Consider the following 27,159-nt stretch of genomic DNA (forward strand, 5'->3'; position numbering starts at 1 on the left):
CACACAAGAATAGGGTTTGGAGGGAAAGGAAGGGGGTTTTAGAGTTATCCATGAGAAGGTGCGACAGGCAAATGTGAAAATAATCCCACGAAAATGCAGATCCAAGGGCACACACACAGTTCTAAAAAGCTACTGCCCTGAAATTGGTGGAAAGAAGAAAACTTCAGCCCCAATTTCATGCAAAGTGGTTACTTTATTTTCACTCTCCCTTGTTTAGTCCCTTTTAGTTAGGTTATAAACTAAACTTGGCAGCAGACACAGTGGTTAAACAATTAAAATATTGTATGAGCTCTTGTGAAATGCTGAGTTTTAACTCCAGAAATGCAGTCAAGTTTGCTCTGTATTGATCACTCTTTCCTAAACCAAATGCTCTGTAAGCTGGAGAAGCTGTTTATTAGAAGCATTTTATTCCATTCATTTGTTTACATGCTACTCTTATGCTTCACATCTTATGCAGTCTTCAGTGAACAGTAAGGAATTTCAGTTTATCTTATGATAAAACTAAAACACAAGTGAGATCCCTTCCTCTTAAGCCTTTCAAGGCTTTATGCAATATTTATACAAATACTAGTTATTCATTATATAGCTCTGAACTGATAGGCTCAAGTCAGCTCAGACAGTGCAAGACAGGCACATGCAAAGCTACCAAGGGCTGAACTGAATTGCCCTAAATTTCTTCAGCATGGAAGTGATTATACCGATTGCTATATTCACATTAAGAAAAAGGTAGCACTCAATTTTAAGCATATTTTCATGCAGTTTAATTTACTAGCTTTATTTTGTTACCAGGTTGTGGAAATTAAACTGCAAGGTCCGAACGATCAGCTGAGAGAACACTCCCCCAGGCTGGTGCTCCTCGAGCACAGCCACACAGTGCTCTGTGCTTGAGGAAAGCTGACCTGAAGCACAGAGCTGTTCCTTCTAGCTTTGTAAATTGTTTCACTTCTAAGCAAGCTACTGCATAGTAGTAATGGGGAGGAGCTGGAGAACTGCAGATGAGACAGGGAGCATCCCCGTGACAGCCCCTGGCCCCACATTTACACTGTGCAATTCCAATCTGTGGATCACTGATAATATTATAGTAAAAATATTATCACAAATATCCTGAGGCAGTGTCTCAAGAATTGATTGATAAACAAGGTTGTATTTAAAACAAAGCTATGGTTCTGACGCAAGCCAACAAAAGCCAGGAAACTCAAAGTCAAGAAGGGAGTGTCAGTCTCGCCTTTGCATTTCCTGGCCTCTCTGCCCAGCGTCCTTCCATGGAACGTTCTACCAACTCTCTGTAACATACTCATGTCAACTCACACACTGTATGAAGAACATCCCAAAGTTCAGTCAGCTGAAAAGCTTAAGAATTTTTGGAGGCAGGAACTGTTATGTATTTGGACAGAATGTGCTGAACACTAGGAGGGGAATAATGGATTAATCCCAATGCAGTGTACATAATAAGAAGGGGTTGGATGCTGCTGCCAAGTTGAGCAATGACTATTGCATTACACTAAATAACAGCTTTTTAAAGACAGCAAAAGCTAAAGAGATTCACCAGAAGCTACCTCATTTTTAGGTGATGGTTAATTTTGCTCTCAGCAAAATGCTTGTTAAACAAGATTATTTTTTTTAAAATAAACTAGACAAGGTTAATGGAAAAGGCATCATGCAAAATGGGTTTTAAACAACACTAAGTTAATGTAGTTTAGAGATAACTAACGTATATTTTAAAATATTATGTCTCTTTACCTGCTAAAACAAGAACATATATTAAAACAAATGCATCATTTAAAACAAGAAGTGGCACGTTAGAAACCAGTACTATAAGCTAAAGTTGATTGTAAATCAATATATGACATGAGAGTATACTTTTGTCTTTATATGATGTTCCCACAACTGAGGCAAATACGCTTACAAGGCCCTTAAAAGTTACTTTCCAGTTGGCACTAAATATTTTAAATTCGGTGAAATAGTTATGAAGAAACTATAGCTTAGCATCCAGCTACAAGGATCTTATAAGATATGAAATATATACACAGTTGGCAATATATCCCTACTAAGGGGAAAATGCAATCCCCATTGATAATATGAACTCATGTTAACAACAGACTAATAGCTGCATACATGGATTTCTGATCTATTAATAAGCCTGTAGTGCCATTTCATCCAACAGAAAATTACAGTCTTGTTGGTGTGCAGTTTCAGAACTACAAAACTGTAACAACAGAATATAGTATGGATGAGGGATTTTCAAGCTAGAAGTGGCTTCTTTTCCTCAGTTGTCAATTAAACAATGTCTGAATAAAATGCTCATCATCAACCGGCTTCAAGTTCTGCAAGACGCAATGCTCAAAAACAATTATGTCACATTAAAGGAACAGGTAATAAAAAAAATCCCACAATAAAGAGACAGAGAGATTTGTTTGCATCTTTTCTTTCAAGAAGCAATGCAGTAATTAAACTATTCCTAAAGTCAAGATTAACACTGTTCTATATTCTTGAAAAATCCCATTAAATGTTTTAAAATCCAATAGTCCGCTCTATAAAAGAGCAGCATTCAGTTCCCCAAACTAATCACCAACTGTTGTAGAGCAAGAATTAAGAGGAAAAAAATGTACCTATTAACATAAGTAAAGGCAGACAGAACTTAATTATTAGAAGGTACTGATACTAGTGTATCAACAATTCTCATATTTATTGACTGGATTTATAAAACCTCCACCTTAACTGCAGAGAAAACAAGAAAGACTGAAGTAGCCCACATACATTTCGATGCAGTTTAACCATAAGAAAGTGAAGTCCATCTTCCCCTAAGCTAGTCTTTCAGTATGAGCACTGCAGCTTCAACTTGTAATTCTTTCCAAACCCAGAGAAGTTCACCAAAATAACTAAATAGTGTGAAAGCAAGAGACTACCAGAAGAACAAACTGTTTTCTTATCACATTCCTCTCATGCTGAAACATTACCCAGTGTTTGGCTTCTGCTAAATTAAGAGCATACTGCACAGAGAAGAGCTTTCAGCAAGAGGGGTGTCCTAAAGAAATGTCCCTGGTTTAAAACCTACATGCTGGGATGAGGGGCAGGGCTTGGATCTGATGGAGTCTAGCAACTAAAGCACATATAAAGTACTTTCAGTAATCTGAATCTTCCTCTTGGGGCCCAAAGACAATTTCACCTGTACTTCTCAACTTCTAATACAGACAAAGGAGACAATGTAAACAGTAATCGTAAGGGATGTCTGCTCCTGTCCAGTTAATGTATAGACAAAATAATATATCAAAAAACTTCAAACTGCAGAAGAAATCAAAATTATCTGAAGAAAAATATTTAATTTAGGAGAATGGGTAAAATTCACACCATCCACAATTTGGAATAATGACATGGCACAGAATAGGGAAATTAAACTACTTATTTCCAGAGAATGCACTGTAAAAGTTGGATATCCAAGTCTGGCATTTGAATCAATAATTAATGTGATCAAGAATCATAACCCTGGAATCATCCAGACTCCAGAAGAAATTGGGTGCTATGCTTTTATTATGTCCCATTAATTATAAGTTTAGCTACTTTTAACTGACTTGTGGACTTGTAAGAATTTTATAAACTAGAGAACAGCTACCTCACAGCATTAGCTCCCCAGGGAAGAGAAAGAGAAGTTGCATAAAGTAGATACTGCAGTGCTATGTGGTGTGCTTAACAGAAAGCATTCTGAGAGAACAAAAACCAAAATGGGACAAAACCAGATGCAATTCATTATGCGGTCAGTACTTGCACATTTAGGTACATAAAATAATCCATAGAACAAAGACAGTCATTTATATTTTGTGTGGCCCTTTTAAATAAAAATCAATCACCAGTCACAGTGGACTGAATGGGAACAGATGGGATGCGGCTCTAACAGGTTGCTATACTTTAGCTGAGAGAGAAAAGAATGAGAAGACTTGATTTTAATCAGAGCACTGAATCAATTCAGAAACTTTACAGCACAACAGAAGGCAAAAAATATAAGCTACAATATTCTGCTGTGTGCTAGGAAGAAGGGAAGGTTTAGATGAAAGCCATTTGAGCTCTCAGATTTGGTGAGGAAAGAAAAGGATTGTCCAATGGCAGATATTTTAAGTTAGCAAAAGTGCAGTAGAAGAGTTTGATGGACTTCCAGTAATTTTGTCGAGCTGCAAGGACACAAGAGTTTCTCACACTGAAGGAATACTGAAGAATGTGTATCACTAGAACATATAAGAGAAGTGATGACAAGGATTGCAGATCTCCATCTCCATTCAAAATTCCAATTTCTAATGTCCTTTCTCCTGTTCTTTTCAATGATGTTATAGCCTCAATTCCTTGACAGACTGATCGCTGCCTTTCTGGAGTTTGCTATTTCTGCAGGATTGTGTGGCATTATTACTGCAGGAAATAGATGACAAGACCTCTTCAAATGAGCCACAGAAATACAAAGAGCTTGGAACGAGTGTCATTTACAGGAGCAAACGTTCACAGAAGCCAAACTAAGAGCAGCCCACTTCCTGACATATCAGAATTAGGCAGCCTTCAGGCCACTTTGAGCAGATGCAAGCCAGATTATTTCATGCATGACTACCATGTAGCAGTGCATTAGAAAAAAAGCAGCCTAAAACAAGTAATATTTTGTATAATAATGGTGAATTAAGTCACTATTAAAGTGGCAGGCAACAGAGGAAAGGAGAGAGAGGGGGAGAAGAAAAGAAAGAGAGGGAGAAAGCTGTTAAAAAACAATGGTTGAAGTCCCATGTGGGTACCAACTTAGCCTGAAAGGTCACAGAGAATTTTTACACATTTGTTTTGCAAATAGTTTCTGCAAGTAGAAAGAACAGTTGTACCTCTGCCTCTCATGGTCAGATTAGCATGTCCCCCTAACTGCAGCAGTGCTCCCAAACCAGCCAACTGTTCTCCTAACATGGGTCAAAAGTTCAGTCTTTAGCTGAGCCACTGCGCCCAACAGACCTTTTCCAGGAACACTCACAGCCCCAAAGCCAATTTTCTCATGAAAAAAATATACATACAGATTTCAGTCTCTTCACAGCATCTTCACAGATATGCATTCCTCTGGATTCATCCACTTCAACATGTCCCAAGTACTGCAGGAAAGAGAGCAGGTGGAGAAAAGCTTAATAGTAGCTCCTTAAACTCCCAGGGTTTTTTGATGAATCCAAGCTCTGAATTCATCTAAGTATTTTCCTGCTCATTCACCATAAGCTTCAGTTCGTTTTTTTTTACTGGTATAGCATGAAAATCTTACATAAATATATAGAGATGATGGTGAATAACTTAGTTTAGAATAATGATAAACATATTTACTATCAAAAAATGAATTACACTACACAGTAAGATAAACAAATATATTTGAATGTTCGTATCCCAATGCAAGAAATTTCAAAGTTGCAATCAGAAAAAAAAAATATCTCTCTGCCCGCCCCCCTGCCTTTTCTTTAAAATTGCAAAACAAAACTGTTTATCTTCATTACACCACCAGGCTGTTATGCGGACACTGAGACATTCATCATTCTTATAAAAAGAGAAGACTTTTGGGGGTTTTAAAAATCTGCTTAAATCTGTTTTCTGCTATTCATCTTCCCCAGCACTACTTAAAAAAAACCCAGCAAAACAACCATGAATAGAAACTTCAGGCTTCAAAGCTTTTAAATCTACAACCCAGAATAATATTAGCCTATAGAGAATGCAATTGCAAGAAATACATCAGAGTGTAGTGTTCAGGTACCACAGATAGTTTAATTTTACATTCTGTAACTTTTAGCTCTACCTTTTCCAATTTCCCTACCTTTTTCAATCATAGTTCTTTTTGACAGGGGAAGAAAATGTTCTCTCAGAAAAATACGTATCCTTATTCAAAGTACTTAACTCTTGAAGAAAACCACAAAAACTACTAAAAGCTTTCTGAAGTTTTTAATAAGAGCTATAGGTTAAAGAAACTTTCCCTGATTCATGTGAATTGTATGTGATTTAGCACTTATACTCTAGGCTAGCAAGTGAGTGAATAAGTTTTAAACCCATCAGAATCAATTCTTGTGTCACTTAATGCAGTAGTAACCCAAGTTTAATAATCTACTGAGAAGTCCCATTTTACAACAGAATATTCTGTCCTCAGTTATCTGAAGTCAAGATTTTGTTTCATTAATTAGGATACCATACTTAGCTAGATGGACAAAAAATAATTCATTTTTAGCACCATATTGAAGCACTCTCAGTTTAACATATTAAAATCAACTAAATGAACAAAATCAAGACCGTTTCAAAGATTTAATAGAAATTGGAAAATTGAGTTTTTCATGCAAGGTAAGGTGGTCTAAAACAGAGGACTCTATCCATCATTAAACTGCTGAAAAATGTAAATATTTGGAGTGACAGAGGGCTTTAGTGTTAAATCTCACTATGTAGCATTTTATACAGAGTTAAATGTGGATGGGACAATTCTATAAGAATTTCATTTAAACCAGCCCTCACAGCTGGAGAACAGCTTGAAAAATAAATTGCATAGAAACTAGAAGGTAAATAAAAGAGATCTGACACTTCAGAGCTTTTTCAAAATGAGTTCTGTGAGGCTGAAGCCTTATAATTGAATGCTGGAGCTGCCAAGGCAGAAACTGTACTCCCTTGGCTGGGCTCGCTGAACACTTGCGCAAGCTCTTCATTTCTCCAGAACACAAACTAGAACATTTTAATCCTAAAAATACACAACTAATAACAGCTAAAGATGAAATTACTACGTGTCTGGAAGTACATGTGTATGTCAATGACTATCACAGATGGATCTTCAGTTGTGCCATGACTCCTCTGGAAATTCCAGAGTCCAGAAATGCTGAAATTCTGTTGTTGTACATATTTGGCATGAAAAAGCTTTCTCTTTACTACCTTCTCTTTAAAAAGAGAGTGATATAGACAAGGCTGATGTTTATACTGGACAGGAAAAAAACCCCACGCATAGGGAATAAGCCATCTAGTTTGCATGACCATTATGGCTCATCCAACTAGAAGACAACTTTCAGGTTTCCTGAGCTATCTGCACATCTCATTTACTCCAGTGCAGACAAAATGTTTCCAACTGAAGATCCAAACCATTCAGTCCCTGTACTTGGCAACCTACCTCTTGGTTGGAAAAGGGAGAAACAGAGCAGAGTAAATATTGCCTCACATCACACTCCAAAATGGACAACCATTTTCCCCTGTGTTGCCAAACTTCTATTCAAGTCCCATGCTCCAACTTTCAGCAATCAGTCATGCCACTGCTGCTGCAGACAGCAAGTTTAGCTCCAGTGTTCAAACACTGCTTCCACCACAGTGAATGGGCACATTCTTACACATATCAAGTACATCTACCCACACCAAAAGGGTGCAATCCACAGACCTCACTGAGCATCAATCAATTCTGAATTATAGAAGAAATTACACTGTCACACAATACTTCTGTATGATACAGAGGACAAAAGCTACTTTGTTTGCATTTGCACATTACACTTTCAGCCCTTCATAAAAAAACCCTTCTTGCCATTGCACCATTTTTTCAGAAACCAGATGCTCATCGTTATCAGTGGCCTTGCACATTTTAAAAGCAATTTCAAGATTTGTCCTGCTTTGTGTTAATTCCTCATACTTTTAAGTTTCTTTCTTGTGAAAATAAATTTCAACTGTATAATCAGAATGCTGTGGTTGTGTTCTTTTAGCCAAGCATCCCTTAAGCAGCAGGTCTCTTCCCAAGTCTTCAAGCTTATTTCTATAAACCTTTTTCCCCTGCCAGGCTGAGAGTAGATATACATGGCTGCTGCATTTAATCAGTGCTACAATATTTATCTGACTTTTAATGGGTTATAATCAAAGAAACAAGTATTTCCTCAAGATAATTGGCAAAAAACTCTCCCAAAGACTGAGACCTTTTCTAGTATGCTTACATCTATACAGAAGTTAAATAGTAATTATATCACAACCTAGCCTTAAATTTGAAATATTGGCTCAACTGACTGATGGAACAGCATTTTATGAGTAACAACATTTCAAAATTTCGTAAAGGAAATACAGCTACTAGTTAAGAGTCTGAAATAAAACACCAGAATTCAGGACTTCAGAAAAATAAACTATTGTTAAAGTCTGTTGTTCTACCACAGGAACGAGACTACATGGAAACCACTTTGAAAAGCAGATGCACAAATCCCACGCTTCTATACACAACCTTTTGGGATCTCTGAGAGGAACTTCCCTTTCAAGCCAAAGTGGAGAAATACACTGGTGAAGTGCCTGGGCAGTGACTCGCCCTATCCAAGTGCATCTGCAGATCCACGACAGCACATTACATGAACACACTCAAGGACTGGGACACAGAACTACGGGGTACATGGAAATCACTGAGAACTGCCTAAGCCATACTGTGCTGGAGGATGACATTGAAAACAGTAAGGAAAAGAGTATCCCAGGTGTATCTGCCAAGAGCATTTCTTGTCGCAGGGATCGCTGCATTCCTGGAGAAAGCGAGTACTTTTCCATTAGGAAAGTGCACATAGCAGGAATGCAGTATTAATATTGAATGCACTCCTACTTAATTTCCATAGCAACCAATGAATGATAGTCATGACATCAGCAATTCTCGGACATATGATGTTCTGCAAGAGATTTAATCATTATACCAGAAATTAACCACCAATGCTTTTACAGAAAGCTAAAATCCTTGTGGGCAGAATCCACATGAAAAGTAACATCACATAAAAGCTCTAATCCAAAGAAAATACTTTCTGGAGCTGTTGGAGAAGCTCTTAAGGCAAATGTTATAAAATAGAAGCATTGCTTATATTAACATTTTCAGAAAAATGGTGGCACAGCTAATAAACAAAAACCACTCTTCACCTCTAATTTTTATGTTCTCTTTCACTGATGGTGGGTTTTGGTATCAATCTCAAGTCAAAGAGAAAGCAACCAACAGAGGAACAAGTTAAACTGTCATACAGCAAAACAACCTTACAACTTGAAAAGTACTTGAGAAACTTTATTATTTTTCAACATTTTAAACTTTTCCCAAGGCTGGTCCCGTGGTGTAATGGAGAGCACTCTGGACTCTGAATCCCAAGGACCTGAGTTTGAGTCTCAGTGGGACCGTCCCCTGGCAGTTCAATGCCTCCCTGCCATCCCATCCCATCCCGTCAGATCTCGGATGCTCAGCAGGGTCAGCCCCGGTTAGTACCGGGTGCTGTGACAGTCCCGAGGGCTTCACTGTCACCGTCCAAGCTCGCTCGGCCGTGGCAGATGGACCTCAGGACTTAAACGGTGGGGCCAGTTCTGCACACGCTGTGCCTCACCTAAAAAATCCACTGCGCAGGCTGGAAGGGCACACCCATGTGGGGAGAGCCCTGTCCAAATCTTCGCCAAGTCTGGCCATACACACACAAACTCTTCCCAACTTCATCTAAAAACAAACAACTCCAGTTACCATATCAAGCATTTTTGGTGAAGCTGTCCATCCTCCTGTCTTCCCCCAAATATATGCTATTTAAATAGCTCCTATAAAACATCAAGGGCTGATGTATCAGGTCAGAAACACTGTTGCTGACAAATAAAACAGATCCACCATCTGTGTCCTAGTACAAGAAATACTGCCCTCATCTTCTTTCTTTGTTTTCATTTCTTTCGCAAATACTCAACTGACTAACTTTTCAAAATTTCAAAGTTCATCAATAATAACTGGCAAAAGGAAGATTCTTCACCAGAGCTCCTTCTACCTCAGCAACTCACTCATGCCAGTTTTGCTTGTTCAAGTGTGGTAATATGCTCTTAGAGTCTCTCTTTGAAACCAACTCAGCTACACCAATAATTGGAGTTCCCTTCAGAATCAGCAGATAATCACACTGTTTTATTTGCAATAACAGATTAGGTTCTTTGGATTACATTTAAAATTAGACAGACACAGGAAATGAGCTTACTTGAAGTCCTGGCCAAGGCGTCCTGTGCTAGGAAACTAGCTGCCATAGAGAGAAGCACACCAGCATTCCTTAATATTTTTTCTAGAGGCAGCAACATTCCTCTTTCTTCCTCTGTGTAACTTCTGGGGTATCATTTGCAACAGTGAGACTGACTACTTGACATCCGCATAGATATGCTTCTGGGATTGGCATTCCTCAAGAATTAAAGCTTGAGCTCCAATGTTTCAGTGAATTGCTGCCATCCAACTAGACATAAGCTTAAATCCAGAAACCCTGGATATGTCTTAAAGCTGAGCTACTTTTGCACTGACTTTTGTAAGATTTACATTCCAATGTTCCATACTTTATTTTGCTCCTCTCACATCCATACTCCCGCTTTTTAAATTATCAGTTTGAAACAGATGTTTGCTTAGACAAAGCTGTGGAAGAAAGTCTACGATTAAGCATCAACAAAGTTTCATTTTGCCTAGTCAAAGCTATAGGTTAGTTAGGATGCTACACTATCACCAGAAATCAAACTGTTTCATCAACCTGTTAAACCCCCCAAAACAGAAGCTGTAGCAGCCTAAGATTGCTAAATGTCTCTGAATAGTGGGGGTTGAAAGAATCTAAAGCAGTTTCTATACCAGCAGTTCTCTGTGTTTTTCACTTCACACCCACCCAAGAGCCACGCTGTGCATTCCCCTTACTGGTTCTCACATGACATTTATCATTGTGAACAGAAACAACACTGCGAGGGAATAAGGAACATTTCCAGTTAGGAATACTGAAGAGAGAGTAATCAGGCATTGGAATGGGCTGCCCAGAGAGGTGGTGGATTCACCATCCCTAGAGATTTTTAAACGCAGATTGGACGTGGCGCTGAGTGCCATGATCTGGTAAATGGACTGGAGTTGGACCAAGGGTTGGACTCGATGATCTCGGAGGTCTTTTCCAACCCAATCGATTCTATGATTCTATGAGGTAGCAAAGTTCAATAGAGCATACACAAATGCTATATTCTTCATATTCTTACAAATCCCCAAAATCAGACAGAGAAGGAACTCGGGAGATTATGTAGGACAGCATTTGCCCCAGGGCAGGATCTACTTCCACATCTACATCAGAGAAGTCAGCCTTGAAGTATTACAGCATTCCTGTAACTGGAGATCAATAGGCTGGACCTCCTACTCTGTAATTTATATGCCTCACTGTTAGAAAGGGAGGTTGTTTTGATGAGTTGTTGCTGCTAATGCCTATCCTAAATTTCCCCTGATGAGGTTTTCTCCTGGTCCCTGGCAGCTTCACATGTGTACTGTGAGACTGGTTTTCCACTGTTTGCTTTAATGTGCAATTCCCACTTTTCCAGGAATTCAACATCATTGAATGAATTTAAGTTTCTTTAAAAAAATAAAAGAAAAAATTAAAGAAAATCAAGTGTTGATAGCACAAAGCTCTACATACACTGCACAGGTGCAGACTACCTTAAGTCCTGCAAAAATTCAGTTTCCATGTGTGACATTAGAGATCTCCAGATTTTAAAGAACAGAATTAAAAAGTGTAACCCAATGAGAACTTTTTGATTTCCAACACCTAGATGACATTTTAAATAAATATTTCTACAAGGACATTCAGACCGTTTTTATGGCTCTAAACATTAATTGTCATTGTTAAAACAACCTGAGGGTTGTGAAACTATTTCAGAATTTGCCCTGGGTGAAAGACAGGAGGTTTTTAAAACTGATCTAGAAGCTTCATTGAAAACTCTTTGTTAGCAAGGCTCTTCAAACAAAACAAAGTGTTGGACACAAGTTTGAAAAGTTGAAAGCCTAGGGACTACATAAGATTCCTCTTAATTGTGACAAAAATGCATGGGAGTATATTGGAAGCAAATGTCATCTCTCCCATGACTGTCACTGTACTTTTATAATCACCAGTCTTCAAGCCTTTTTCCTGTGATGTTGTATGCTGCAGGACTTTTAAGTTGTACCATTGCTTGCTCAGGGTTAGCATTCAACAGGAATTGTTCACTGCTAACATCACTTCATGCCTTCAGAGGTAGGGATTTCTAGTGTTTCATGTGTGAGGCTTTGCAACATTTCAGAAATCAGCAGATTTGTCAAATTAACTTCTTAAAAATCCTTAACATAGTTTCCAAAGACTAGTCAAGCATCTCAAACTTTCACAGTCAAAAATATCACATGCCTAACTCAAAGGCACTTCAGCATCAACGTGCTGGTAAACCCTTTCACAGCTACTACTATTTCACAGCAAAAGTGTACTTAGAGCACAAAACAAAACCCACAGCTACCTATGCTGGTACTAGTCTGGGGAAACAGAAAGGCATGCAAGCTGTATTTATAAACTTCTTATAAATAAGAGGTTATTTTTAATGTGAGATTTATACATCTGACATTAAGCAATTAAGTCCAATATGCAAATTCCAAAATTATGGAGGACAACTGGAAGTTATGAGTAGTGTGAGAGCCCAAAGCAAAGTGACAGAAATGGCCTGTCTCCTACTGATGGTGGTTTCAGCAGGGCCATGTACAGCTTAACAACATAACACACTGCTGGGTCATCATGGGGACCCCAGGGATGGGATCTGACACTCGCAGGCCCCAGTGAGGATACCAACAGGGCTCAGTGCCAGTTATTCCCTTTTCTTCTGCCTCTGCTTGAACACAGAACAACACAGTGTCCTACAAAGGTCTCCCACCAAAGCAAGGCCTAGACAGGAAACAGTTGAAGAGTATTTACTCTGAAAAGTAAATTCTTTTATATGTGAAAGTACAACTGTATCCACACCATTTTTATTTGTCATCACTAACACAGAAATCAAGATCCAGTGGAAAGGCTAACCTGAATGATACCAAATACTCTGCAGCAAAGCCTGCAGTTCAGAGATAGAAATGTGGTTTGTCACTCTTCCACCTGGGCTTTTTTCACTGGTATCTCTAGTCTTCCAGTTGGAATAAATGGAATAAAAAATGCAAGCAAACTTGCAGGCGATAGGTAACAGTAGCTTTAGATGACTTAAGGTCAAAAGAGACTGACCATCAAAAACATGACAGTGACACAACAAAACTAATTAAATTATCCAAGACACACACAACTATTCTGTCTTCTACAACCACAGCAATCAGGTGTTAATATTCTGTTTATCATGTCCAGTTGATTAGAACCACCAAGAACTGGCAAATGTTTGGTTTGTTTAGTTCTGTTAGCTAGAAGGAAATGATCTAATTTTTCTGATATAAATTTCACAAGCCAGTTATTCTAAAGTGCATTCCTATGAATGAAAACCACTTACCCAGAGGGACACTCGAAAAGGCAGTTCAGACAAAAGAAGCCCTAATGTCAAATATTTTAGTCATTATAACATAGAACAGCTGCATGTTCTCAGTGAGGTAGTGTCTGGAGCAACAAAGCAAATTTGAAAATGTGTATGGCAATGAACTTCATTTTTTGCAATTATGATGTATAAATAAATTATAGTGCTGATAAGTACAGCTGTAATGTCTGTTAGAATAAACTACTTCTGAATAGTTTTAAATACAATGTCCTCATCCAAGGCCCCGATGCATTGCATGTATCTGGCACAATTTTCCTCTCAGAGGAAGGATTCGCTACTGAAACAGAGTATTTACTTTTCACTTAGTTAGGACAGTGGAAAAGAAGTTGCCCCTGAAAACACAGTTCTGCACAGATTTTTTCCAGTAGATGTACCACTGCTACATTAATAACAGGGCAACTCTTGCTGTACAAGTGTGAAAGCTGCAATGTATCACGCTTCCACATCAAAGTTCCAAGAGCAGCACCATTAGGTTCCCAGTGGAATAGCAAAACTCTGCAAGTCACACTTTCCTAAACACCAGTTTAACATCTGTTTCATACCTTTGCTGACAGACAGGCACCTGTCTCTGTTGATACACTGGAGTGCAAAAAAACCACTCAGTCATACACTCCAGCATCCTGGGTCTCCTTTCAAAGTGGATTCAAAGCAGTTTATGCAGAAAAACATTAGAGGGAACTCAGCAGCCATTCCATGGCCCTATTTTGAACGTGCCAGATTAACACCTCAAGTGTGGTTAGATCTCCAACACAGAGAAGAACTACCTGTAAATACATCAACACATATGAAGATCACTGAGGAAATATGATCAGTGGGTGGCTACATGCAATACAGCCACAGCAACTAGTGGAAAAACAGCGACTGTTCAACAAAACAAAAAGGAGTGTCATTACAGTACACATCCATGACTATCACCATCTCCAAATTTATGAGCTCAGCACTGGAGAGAACCAACTGTGTATCAAATCCATTTCCCTGAATTTTAAAGCAACAGCATAATAGGAATTTTGCCAATACTTTCCACAGAGCATCTTCTCTACCAAAAGGAAGGGGATCCATAAAGGTATCAGATTTGCTCAAAATCCAACAGCACACAGGATTTTAACAATAAGGATCAGCTGTGGACATAGCACAGTAGAGCTTCAAGAACCATGTTAACGGAGAAAATCTTACAATAACGTTAAATCTATTTGCAGTACAGCACCCTCAAAGCACAGTGAATGAGCAGGTACTGGAGTCCCTGTCCAACACTAAGAGAGGGAAGTCTGGAGGCAGGATGAAATCCTGTTTGCAACATGACTTTCAAAGTGCTTCCACATGTTCTGCAGTATCTAAAAAAGGATAAATCTGTGCTAGCACTCTACAGACACTCCAGATCTGGGCAAAATAAAAATGCCCAAAGGCAAGAAGTTAAAAACCAAACCAACTTAAGAGAGTGACATATCTTGATCTTTTTCTTTTACAAGAGAAACAGCAAATTTTCCCTAACCATTTGCACTATTCTCCTAGAGGGAGAAAAGGGGGGGGGGGAAAAGGTATTAGTCTTACCTAAATAAAATAGCAAGCATTAGGAGAAAGAAAGCCCACAACATGGCTGCTACTTATTAGTTTCATGTATTTTACTTTCAAACAGAAAATCTTACAGAGACAGCTGCAGTAATATTTGTTAACAATTCTCAGGTCTTCACTAAGTACAGGTAAAATCTTCACAATCCCCTGGAAACCCAGACTCTGGTCTTGCCACTCAGTTATGCTTTGAGCTCTAAGGAACTACAGACAAAAGATTTTTAGAGATTGGACAAGGGAGTTCATAATGAATAAGGACAGACCGCTGAAACACACTAAACTGTAGCTGAGCAGCTACACTACAGGCTATGGACCACTCTGGAAATTCTACTGAGGAACTGTAAGAAAATTAAGGTACGTTCACCATCTTTCAGACTTGAATGCATTCCTATTCATAACTATTTTCTCAAAATATCTGAGTTTATCCTGCTCCACCGAGGAACCTCAGGAAGAAAAGTCACCCCATCAAACACTTAAGGACACAAGAGAACACATACTTTCCTGGAATGTATAAATTTCCAAAAATTACTCAAGAACAGCGTAACAGGATACTCTCCTTCAATAGCACAAAGTTCTATTCTTTCTGTGAGCAAAATATAGTACCACCCACTAACCCGATGACTCTACATCTGGTTTATCTCGTTCGCTCACAATGGTACACTTCCTGTCTCTATCTATTAAACACCAGCCAACACCCACTTTGCATCTCAAGCCTAACAAAAATTTCCACTTTGACCATCTCATGACACAGTATTTTGGACACTAATTCTAATGAAATAAGATAAAATGCCTCTTAATATCAAATTGTTCTGAATTTAGGTGTCAACTAATTGCAAATTCTTTAAATATTAATAGTTTACCATTCTGACCAAATCAGGTAAGGTATGTAGAGATGTGTTTACCTTAGAGTATTTTTTCCAAAGAACAAATTAAACTAATTCAGAGAATTTCAATTAGAAGTGAACTAATAAGTGAAAATAAGTCCCATTATGACGACAGGATGCAAAGATTCATCCATTTCTATGCCTTTTCAGCACAGAATAGCCCAAACACTTTTTTTGACTTTGGGTATATGTGCCTGGAATAGATGAATGCTTCATTTAAATACAGGAAGCATGTTGTTATTAGAAGTGCAAGTCCTGACCTAGAGTTTTAAAAAAGTCAGTCTCTAAACAGTGAGAAGTGGTTCACATCCTTTGTGTTCAGTAAAGTTTGAATAAAACGCAATGCCTACAAATTGAGCACTTTGCTTTTCACCCTGTGTAATGCCTCAATTATGAAAAAACAGCCATCCTCAAACTCAGAACACTCATCTCTCCCAGACAGTGTTAAACCTTCGCTGTCTGAGCTGCCACAGACCAGTTACTAGCAAAGCTTTGGCAAAACACCATTTCTGTTTAGTACTGAATTACAGTTCCTTCCTTGTAGCACAAAAATAACACAAGACAAAGACAAGCAAGCAATCACAACAAACTAGAAATGTTGTATACATTTGAATATATGTAACAGCACACATAGGCAACTATAGCAAAGTAGAGCATCAACCTAGTGTGAAAGTCCCTTCAAACTTACTATATATCTACACAAACTCCTAGCTTCACAAAAATGTGGAACAGTCAGGTTCAAGAGTTCCACACAGCAACATCACATGTTTAACTATCAGACAGAATTACTTTAAGTGTAATATGGATAAAAACTAAAAAAAGGTCCTTAGGCATCAGAACCATACACTGTGTTCCCTGTATACAGATATTTAATCCATTAGCTTTCCTCAAGTGTCATCTGCTTCCTGTCTCTTTTAGATCTAGTATCAGTGTACCTTTAGGAGAAAAGCTTTTGATTAAAAGGGAATTATATGCAACACGACACCTTAAATATTTTATTCATTTTTATTATGGTATTTCTTTAAGTATTAATGTCAAATATTATTCTAAAATATTAAAATATTGCTTCTTTTAAAAGGGGGAAGAATTGGGCACAGAAAGTACCCATTTATAATACCCTGATGATCTGCAACGAGTTATCAGAATTCAAAAAGGGAATTTCAGTTTCATGTGCATTAACAGTCTGTAAAACACACACACAAAATTCAGCACAGAAGTTAGTAAGTGCTTCTAACCTCATGCACTTGTCAAAACCCCAGGCGTTGTGTGACAATGTTTTCAATTATCAAGAGGGAGGAAGGATTGCTTTCCAATCACAGCCCACCACTTACCTTACAAGTCAAGCTGTACCTGCAACTACACTTTCAACACAGAGAACTGAGTACCTTCTCATGCAATCCAACAGGTCTGTCATTTCTGCTCTTCCAGAAAAAGGACCACAAACACTGTGCTACTCCTCTGCCTAGCAACATTATTTATTTCAACTAGATAACAATGTAGGGTATCTCATACAGATTTTCCAAAGCATTTGTTACACGAGACACCTGGTTTTAAGAAAAAAGCCATATCCTTTGCAATGAGGGATGACTGTAAAATGGGTCAGTGGGTAATGAGGATTCTGCTGGTTTGTGCTTGTCAAAAAACCCCAAATAACTCATGGCAAGAGTACCTCATGGAGACCAAAAGAAAGGCAGAAACTCTTACCTTAACAGGAAAGCTACACTTGCCAGTACGAACTCCTTCTTCATCAGTCTGCCACTGATGAGGCCTGCTGGCCTCGGGGACATAGACATCTTTCTTTCTCCTAAAGCTCTGCCGTAATTTGTTCATTTCTCAGATTTTCACGTCCTAGAAGAAGAAAAGAAGAACACTGACAATAGGCACCAAAACCACATTTAGACACTTTAAGTCAGCCAATACCATGGCAAATGTCCCTGTAAAAAATATGAGCTTTTGCAAAGATGAATGGAAGTATTTTGGATGTAGGTTCAGAGAAAAGACAGATATTCACTTCAAAGTGGAAAACACAAATCCACATTATCTGTGTAATATCTTTCCACAGCCACTGAACATTAGACCCAGGAATTATTACTGAGAGCATAAGGTTACCTAAAATAGCTGAAGGAGCAGCTCTGGAGAGTGATGCACATGAAATCCTGCCTCCCCAGATTTAAACACCTACCTAAAGCAACCAAGCAGCACACCAGGAGCACAAGCTTCCAAGGCACTCAGGTGAGGCAAGGATTCATAGCTCTAAAACTGCTCCTAAATAAGCTGCTTGTGCTGTTCTTTAAGTGCAAGAGGTATTTTCACATTTTTACTGAGTGGAACAGCCCAGCCCTTGCTTAGTCTACTGGAAGAAGTTCTTATGTTTAAATGATAAATGCACTTCTTCAAAAGGGGAGGATGGTTCTGTAATTACACTTCCAAAGCCTAGAATTTGAAGCTTTTTATACACTTGTTCTCTTATGTCTCAATTGCTGTATACAATCCAATCTATACTTTAAACATGCTCACCTTTACTGGATTCAAACTACAATTAACCAAGAAGCCATTGGAGAAATTATTACTAATAAAAAGACTCAATATTCGGTTACAGAAGTAAAATCATACGACAGAGAGTATGTGAGCAATATAGAAAATATGCCGAAAGGCTTCTTGACATTTGCACTTCTTTTCTGAAAAAGAAGCCTTCTTACAACCATGGCATCTCTTTCTCATAGAAGAAAAAGATGCTGCAGAATGCAAGGCAATAACATCTTAACTAGACTATATATTCTTATTTCCCATTATAAAGAATACAGATATTTTTGGGTGTCAATAGGTGGCCTTTAAATGAAGGATGCTTTAAAAGCAGTTTGAATACTTTTTTAAGCCTTGACAGGAACTAGTGTCTTCCAGGTAAAATTATTTGATGTGAGAAAAATCAAAATGCAACTATCTCAAAGCTGAATCAAAGTCAGAAATTAAAAGCATTATAGAAAAGTCACTGCTCACCACTACAAATTCTGATCTGGAAAATTAAGAATATTAAATTGTTTTTTATCTCATGACACACCATAGCCATTCCAAATAACAAAAAGGGGTGAGTTTTGTTACTGGCTCCCTAAAACTTCCTTCAGCAACTGTTACTTTCTTCCTCGAGAAGTAAATCATTAAGCAAGTCAGTTCCCACTGTACCTTATGGGCATGATACTGGCTCATTTCTCTATAATCGTCCATCTTTCTATAATCTATTAAAAGCAATATTGTAAAATAAGTAATAATTTAAAGCTACTCCAATTGATAAAAAACCACTGCTGTATCACTAGAACTGGGTTGTTAATACTTGCTGAAGTGCAAATAAGCACAATTCTTGCATGCACAAGTTCAGTGGCACATGAATTCAATACTGCCTGGGTCTTGCAGCATTGTGGGGCATTTTTCAGCATATGGCATAATTCCTGAAGTATTTCTACATTAGGAAACAGCCAGACCAAACTTGACTTCTGCAGCAAACACCTGTACTCCAGGCTGTTCGATGAACATTTGAAATCATTCCAAGCAATACAAATCTCTCTTGCAAATTAAGTGGGAGGTGTGGCAAAGGCTACTGGCAACTGTCCCTGGAAGAGAGCATGTACCTAAACCAGCCATGAGGTCTAACAAACAGCGTAAGGGCAGGGGTAAGAAGATGCCCAAGGATTCTCAGTCACTATTATCTAGTTATAAAGAAGTGTTAACTTCATTCTTTCATAGCTGCAAAATGCCTGACATAACTTGTAATAAAATACTATCTTGAATTTGCTTAGGTGGATTCAGAGATTAGAACATGTGTGCAAAAGAAAAACCATGCACCTTTCTTACTGCTGAACAAGCTCAGGCAGCAGCTCTGTCCTGCTTTCAGCTGGCACAGAGTTAATTTTCCTTCCAGTAGCAGGTACAGTGCTGTGTTTTGGATTTAGGCTGAGACTAGGGTTGATAACAGGCTGATGTTTTAGTTGTTGCTAAGGAGTGTTTACACTACACATCAAGGTCTTTTCTGTTTCTCACCCCACCCTACCCCAGAACAGGCTGCAGGGCACAAAAAGTTGTAAGGGGACACAGCTGGGACAGCTGACCCCAAAAGACCACAGGGATATTCCATACCACACGGCATCATGCTTGACATGTAAAACTGGGGGAAGGAGGAAGGAAGTGGGGACATTTGGAGCGATAGTGTTTGTCTTCCCAAGTCACCAATATGCATGATGGAGCCCTGCTTTCCTGGGGATGGCTGAACACCTGTCTGCCCATGGGAAGCAGTGAGAGAATTCCTTTTCACCCTTTGCCTGTGTGGCTTTTGTTTTACCTATCAAACTGTCTTTATGTCAACTTTTTCACACTGTGCTTTTCTGATTCTCTCCTCCATCCCACCAGGGTGAATGAGCAAGCAGCTGTGTAAAGCTCAGTTGCCATCTGGGGTTAAACCACGACACTCCTCTATAAAAACAGTTTATTTTACAAGCTAAAAGCCATTTTAAAATCTTTGAATGTGCAAAGACAATTCTCTCAGTTTTAAGAGGAGATGCAAGGCTTTCATTCTCCACTAAGGCTTAGAGAGGCCTTACAGCAGTATTAGTTATATACTTTGCTTTACAAGGTGCAGGCAGAGGAGTCGGTGCCTCACTCAGGAACCAGAACACACCAGACAAGTTCTGCAGCAAATCTGTTCAGGGCACCTCAGTTCACAGGACAGACACACGCTCCTGTCCCTGCTGCAGCCTGCCAGTGCCACAGCACCAGAACAAAACTGCTGCTGCAGCTGCTTCAGGGGAGGGCACAGGAGTCTGGCCAGTGCCTGGCTCACAGCCCGTGCCTGACCCTGCGCTCCCAGAGTTAGAGACTGGCACGGATACTCCATCCCGCCAGAAGGGGCAACGGACCCTTAAACTGACAGTCGGATGCAATAAGACTAATGTGCTGGTTTCAAAATTTTCAAGGTAACTCTGAGTCTCAAAAGCCTCAATAAACAGCAAAACAAGAACTGAGAACAGCACACAGCCACTGTACCACCACCTGTGAAAAACTACAGTCTCATTGTCTTATCATAGCATTTGCTTATGTGAGCATTCTGTAGGACTTCTGCCTCCTGGGCATTGCTTTTGCCCGTGGGACTGATGCCTTATCAGACATTTATTCTGACCAGGAATCTCAATCCACGGGGGAGGAGGAGAATAAGAGTCCCTCAGCTACACTTCCTGAGAAGCTGAAGTGGCATTTTGCCCAAAGTATTTCCTTTTCAATAAAAGACAAATTCATTTTCCTACATGTTCTAATTTTGAGGTCATGTTGGCAACCAGCAATTTAAAAATAGCTTATTGTACTTGATAGAAATGCTGACAAACACCAAAATTAAATTCTGGTCAGGCAAACAGCGAGCTCTCTTCCATGGCCACACTTGGGTTTTCAGAAATGTCAAGACTTATGAGTAGGCTGCAAATAAGTTTGTCCTACAGGCACCTAATTTGCTGATAACATTTATGTCTCCCCCATATAACTAGAAATGTCATCTGAAGAGAACGTGTTAAGTAGAAAAAAATCACAGAGGCTGAGTATTTGAGGATTCAGGAAAGAAGTACATGAATTGCTACAATTAAGTGCCGAAATTGTTACTAATTTTGCCTGGAGCTCTAAAGAAAGATGAGTGAGCATTTTGTACCTGAATTCTTTGCAGGGCACTTCACATTTCCATACAAGTACAGCATGCTTGCCAACACAACAGACACCACCCAAGGCACCAACAAGCCACAAGGATATTTTCTGCTAAACTGACAGCATCACTGATACTGTTCAAAGTTCTGTACTGTCATGGGATTATGTACAGAAGTTATTTGTCTCTGATATTTTTATACTTAGCAACTTGGGTTTGTCCTGTAATTGAAAGTATTTTAAAATCACCCAAGAAGAAACAAACCAAACCACTAAAACCACAATTTCCTTTCCACATCCAGCTTGGGCCCAGAGAGAGGGAGGACACAGAGAAACAGTGTTTGAAGATAAACCTGGTGAGACGCCAAGACAGGGAACTCAAAATCTAATTGAATCACAAAACATAACATTACATACATCAGAGACAAACTACTAACAAACAAAGGCTGAAAGCACCGAGATCTTCTGGAGTAAAGAGGAAACAGAGCCACTTTGGTCCTGGTGCATTTCAGGGTTATCTCAAACAAGCAGCTTACTGTAGAACAGCTCAATATCTGAATGGCTATGCCCACTGGAGGAAAAAAAAACAAAACAAAACCCACGAACACAAAACAACCTACACAACTTGAAAACCTCCCCCTCTCTCACAGTCCAAGATATTACAACATGAGACTGAACATTAGACCAGTTCCCAAAGCATCAACAAAAGGCATCAAAAAGACAAGTGAGTTTTAAATTTTCTGTTGCCATTTATTTTTATGCAAATTGTTATATTTTGGAAACAGAGTTCCGAAGCAAATTTAAGGGGAGCTTTAGCAGCATTATTCTCTTGACCACCAGCAAAGCTACCACCTAAACCAGTACCAGTTCACTGACAGCTCAGGGGCGGAGTTATCAGAGACAGAAACAACATTGTCATGGATAAAACTGCATGTCGAAGCACTCTTGGCTTCATTGCCATGTGCATCATCAGGTTATGGCTGCAGAACAAATCACTGCAAGATAAACCAGCATGTTAATTCATGTCTTGTTAGCTGCTCTGCTGTACAAATGTTCACTTCCACCCTTCAGTGAGCACAAGCCAGCAATTTACCTTTCAGTGAGAGATGGCAAACTTTCATATTAACTGAAGTTAGATCAGTTGGAAGCTGCTGATCGGAGTTCAGCTTGCCTTGCAACAGTTGACCCACGATCCCCCTACCTGTAGGTAGGCAGTTCATTTACGGTTTGCATAAATGTTTCTTGTATAGCAGTTGCTGCTACAAGGGGATCCAAACTACAGAATCTGCAGGGCAGAAGGACAATATGGGTACCTGAACTGTATTCACAAACTTAAGTGGTTAGATTTTAAGTTAGGGTGTACTACATGTTTCACACCAAGCAACAACTTAGAGTTTCAAGGACAAAGAAGCAGTACAAACCCATGTTTTTATCTTTCTTCTGAACTCTAGCCTTCACAAAGGTTACTTAATCTGCATTCAATTATCTGTTATCTTTTCTGTTTGCAATGGAAAAGGATAAAAACTGGTATTTAGTCTTCAGTTCAGCCAGTTTTTGAAAAAACATTCAGAGGGTTTGGGATTACTTTCTGTTTTCTTTCAGAATCTAATACTGTTTCCTATTTACTTTACCAATTTAGAAAAAAGAAAGTCATGGGTCAAGTAAGGGCAAAGTATCCTCTGCAGCCTGCAACAGAGTACCCGGAGGCAGGAGGGAACCCTCCCCACCCCCCCCCCCCCGGCGTGCCATCTTCCTGCTTTATAGTACAAAGTCCTCTTGCAGGGCTGAACCACCAGGAGTAAGAACTGACACTTGAATAAATTCAGTTCCTAGAAGTATGCATTTCAAACAGCAGGGAAATACAGTTTTAAGAACAATGCGTTATAGGGATCATTCTAAAATTTACGAACCCCCACATAAAACTAATTCAATTAATATGTTACCATCAGATTAAGTAATTAAAAAAAAATCTCATTCACACCTCTATTGCCTGCTGGTCACACACAGGTGAGCTGTAAGTACCTGCACAACTGTCAGCTCTCCCATGTGCTCTTCTCCAGTGAAATGAACCCAGTACTGCTGAAGGACCAAGCCAAAAAAAGCCTGAAACGCAGAGCAAAAAGATCATCCACCTCTAATGTGGTTTTTGCCCAAGAAATACCAGGCATTTCTTGACATCAAAGATTTCTGACTCAGGATGCATTTTTCCTGCCAAAGCTACCTGATACTTCAGACAGAAAAAGACAAGCAAATTACTTTAATCTCACTGAAAAAAATGTGTTTACCTAACCTCCTTACTAGGAAAACACTCCAGAAGCATTCCTCTGCCTGGCTGTGAGGATCTGTACCCTTAGAAAACTCAGTTGCTCTGAGCTCTTGTGCAAGTACAGCCTGGTCACACCTGCCCACAGGCTAATGGTTAACAGCTATCTTTTGAGCATTGTCAAAATTTGAATCTTATTACAAAATCCACAAGGGTCTGCACCAGGAAATGCAAACAGCTCACACTTCTCTATTCTAGAAGAGCATTCCACATTGTTTTTTCCTACAGAACTCAGTTCACTGCTGACTCTTCAGCATTATTGTAAATCTTGGCTAGAACACTAGGACATCAACAAAGAAATATGCTGGTTTTGGGTCATTTTCTTGGGATTATATTTGGTTTTGGCAGGCTCACCTGCAGTACAAGCACAAATAGAAAGAGGCAGTTCAAAACATTTACATCTATTTTGCTTTCTAATGTACAGTTTGAATCCCTAAATTTAAGATGACAACGAAAGAACATTTCATTTACAAAAAAAGAGGCGAGGTAGGAAAGCAAGCTGATTGCTGCCAAGGTAAATAGTCTGTCCCTGTCTATTATGAAGATGCAAGAATGGAGATTTATTTCTCTGAAAAATCCTTACTAAGCATTGCTGCTAAACAAACAGCCTCCCCTCCTCTCCCACTTACACAGCACAAAAACATGCAATGTCCTGTCTCTCCAAGCCTGCTGAAAGGGTTAGCCAAAACTTGCTGCAATTGCCCTGCAACAGCTTCTCTGCAATTATTCACCAGCGTAAGAACACAGAGTACCCTTATCTTCTAAGGAGAAAAGGTCACCCAATGTGTCAGATTCTGAATGCAGAACTTTGAGCCTTTTTGTAAGTTTAGATCCCATAAAATCTAATTAAACCCAGCACTGTCACACTGAGGCAAATGAAGACATGTAAGCACATGAGCATGCTCACTACCACTCCTGCTTTCGCAACCCAGGATGACTAACCACAGCATTCACCACATGGCCTTCCAGCCCATTCACCCTTTCACTACCCAGTTTAGATCTAATAATATAACACTATAAGTCAGCATTCTAAGACATCAAAGTATGCATTTCTTCATTTGTTGAGCCAATAAATACATTATGTTGCTCTTATTATTATTATTATTTAGAGTTCCAATTGAGGGGATTTTCCTTTTGGAGATAAAGTTATCAGATACATAACTAAAAGACTACTGCAACAAACATACCAGATGTAGAAAACTCATTTTCCAGCAGTGAAAAGTAGTATTTAGATCATACTTTGAAAATAAGCACAAATGGCAACCTTATTTATATAAGATCACAGAGGTCAGAAATGATGTCACAGAAATCTTAGAAATCCTAATGCATTGTCATCTCAAGCTGTGAAGCACTAACCATCCTCTCAAATCCATCACGTCTCTTGCTGTCTCACATCTGAGCTAAGGTACCATGTGAGCACTGCACAGCTCTTTCCAGAGCACTTGACAATTCTATTTGTACCACAGATGACGGTGGAAGAAGGGGAAAAAACAATGTTGTGACAGCAACCTCTAACTGGCAAAAGCCAGAGTTAATCAAAAACTGCAGGCAGCTTATGAAATATCAGGAAATTAAATAATGAGCTGTACTGCAATACACTCTTTAAAATTGTGTGGCTAAAACATTCAGCTACCAGAGGCCCTGACCTACAGCTTAGAATTTTGTAAAACACACCAGACTTTTCAAACATAAACAGCACCACACTGCATCAATTAAATACAGTACTCTGTGTTCTACAAAGTTATATAACAGAAGTTCCACCACAGGAAACACTCAAGACTCTTAAACAGTCACAAAAATACAAGTTTGACCACTGCAAGGCAGAAGTTATTCCTAAAGATATGCAATGCTCTCTCCACCAGTTCTAAGAGAAATAATTTGCCTCTCACAAACCTATGAAGTTCAACAAATGAAAGCAAGCAAGCCTCATTATCTCCATCAGTAACTACTGCAAAGCAAACATCCCTGTTCATCGGACACCACAGCAACTGCAAACTCTGACCAAGGTCCTACACAATATACTAAGAGGTTTAAGTGCAGAGATGTAAGGCAGTAATCCCCTTGTTCTGTAGGTTCACTCTAAAAATACCCTGCAGACTGTCAGTCACCACTGTAAAGCAGGTCTCCTAAACACTCTGCGTGATTCAACGTGAATTGAATTATATTATCTGTAATAATTGAAAATAAGCAAATGTTTAGTAAAGAAACACTAGCTGTGCCTTGTGCAAAGCAGTTCAAGTCATTCTGCTCTGCAGCTCATCTGCACACATGTGAAGAATTTTAACTAACCAAGTGACATGATTTCCAAGTGAATCATTTACATTGAGGGCAGCCAAATCAGACAACTCAACAGTTTTCAAACACGAACACCTCAGTTTAAAAGGTATCTTTACAAATATATGTTGAATTTTGAAATAAAATAGATATTAAAGAAAGTGCAAAAAGAGCTGCAAGAGCAGAAAAGTATGTTCCTTAATCACCCAAATCCAAGATCTGAGGCTTGAAGTTACACATGTCAAATCCCTCAAAAATAAATGCATTTTCAAAATAATAAAAAAAGGAACAAAAACCTTTCACAAGTAAAATCAGCATGTTTTATTGGTAGATCAGTCATAAATTTGATCACACTTCAGTAAGACCTGTAAGTGTTTTATAACCAAACAATCAGTGTTGACTAGATCAGGCAAACATCATCTGCTTAGTAGTAGAAAAGGTAAAATACAAGTCAGTCAATCATAATTCTGTGCTATTGACCTGATCATTACCTATTAATGAGAGTTCAGAAACACACGAACACACCGAAGTTTGGGTTCCAGGTGTTATGCAAGATTAAAAGAGCAGACTAAACAAGCTACAGGTCCAGGGCACACATTTCAGGAACCAACATGCACTCTAAACCAGATTACTTGGAGAATGCTTTCTACTAAGATTAAAAAAAATATATACCTGTATTCATGGTGCAGCTTTACACAGTGGTCCATACACGATGTTCATAATCAACACCAAAGTGAAAGCCACAGCATTTTGGACAACTGATTCAGCAACAGCGCTCTCTACACAGCTCACACCAACCCAGACCAGCAGTCCACGTGGCACAGACCCCAGAAACTTTTGGAACACAAATCACAAATGTGTATCAACCTTAGGAGAAGTCTTCAGTGGGAGTGAAGAGTAGTGTTGCCAAGTCTCTCAGCAAGCAGGATTCCAGTATAGAGAAACCAGGTAAATCCACGTGAGTGCTCAGATACAAAACAGGGCTCTCCACCAGAAACTGTGAGCTTTATTTTATTGATAGATGCTCTCAAAAGCAAATAGTTCAACAACTGTTTATAAGTGATACAAAATGTTCTGGAGGAGATTAATTGAACTAAACTGATGTTAGAGATACGAGAGTGCCATGATCTAGTAAATGGACTGGAGTTGGACCAAGGGTTG

At 39.0% G+C, this 27,159-nt stretch overlaps 1 protein-coding gene across 18 annotated transcripts in view; it reads right to left on the minus strand.

Moving 5' to 3' along the window:
• Positions 1-27,159, minus strand: part of NUMB (NUMB endocytic adaptor protein) — a 92,232-nt gene that overhangs the window by 17,145 nt on the left and 47,928 nt on the right. For 10 of the 18 annotated variants that reach the window (XM_071558283.1, XM_071558278.1, XM_071558281.1 and 7 more), the window contains exons 2-3: positions 17,436-17,579; positions 5,031-5,105 (exon numbers count right to left, since the gene is read on the minus strand). In XM_071558283.1, the coding sequence (XP_071414384.1) occupies positions 5,031-5,105; positions 17,436-17,561 (201 nt within the window). In that variant the 5' untranslated portion in view covers positions 17,562-17,579. Of the gene's footprint in view, positions 1-5,030; positions 5,106-17,435; positions 17,580-22,494; positions 22,687-23,382; positions 23,505-23,686; positions 23,765-27,159 lie in introns of those variants that run through there. The other 8 variants (XM_071558269.1, XM_071558266.1, XM_071558268.1 and 5 more) reach the window with 8 other exon arrangements.

The sequence above is a fragment of the Pithys albifrons genome, chromosome 6 (genome assembly GCF_047495875.1).
Source record: "Pithys albifrons albifrons isolate INPA30051 chromosome 6, PitAlb_v1, whole genome shotgun sequence".
NCBI classification, from domain to species: Eukaryota; Metazoa; Chordata; class Aves; order Passeriformes; family Thamnophilidae; genus Pithys; species Pithys albifrons.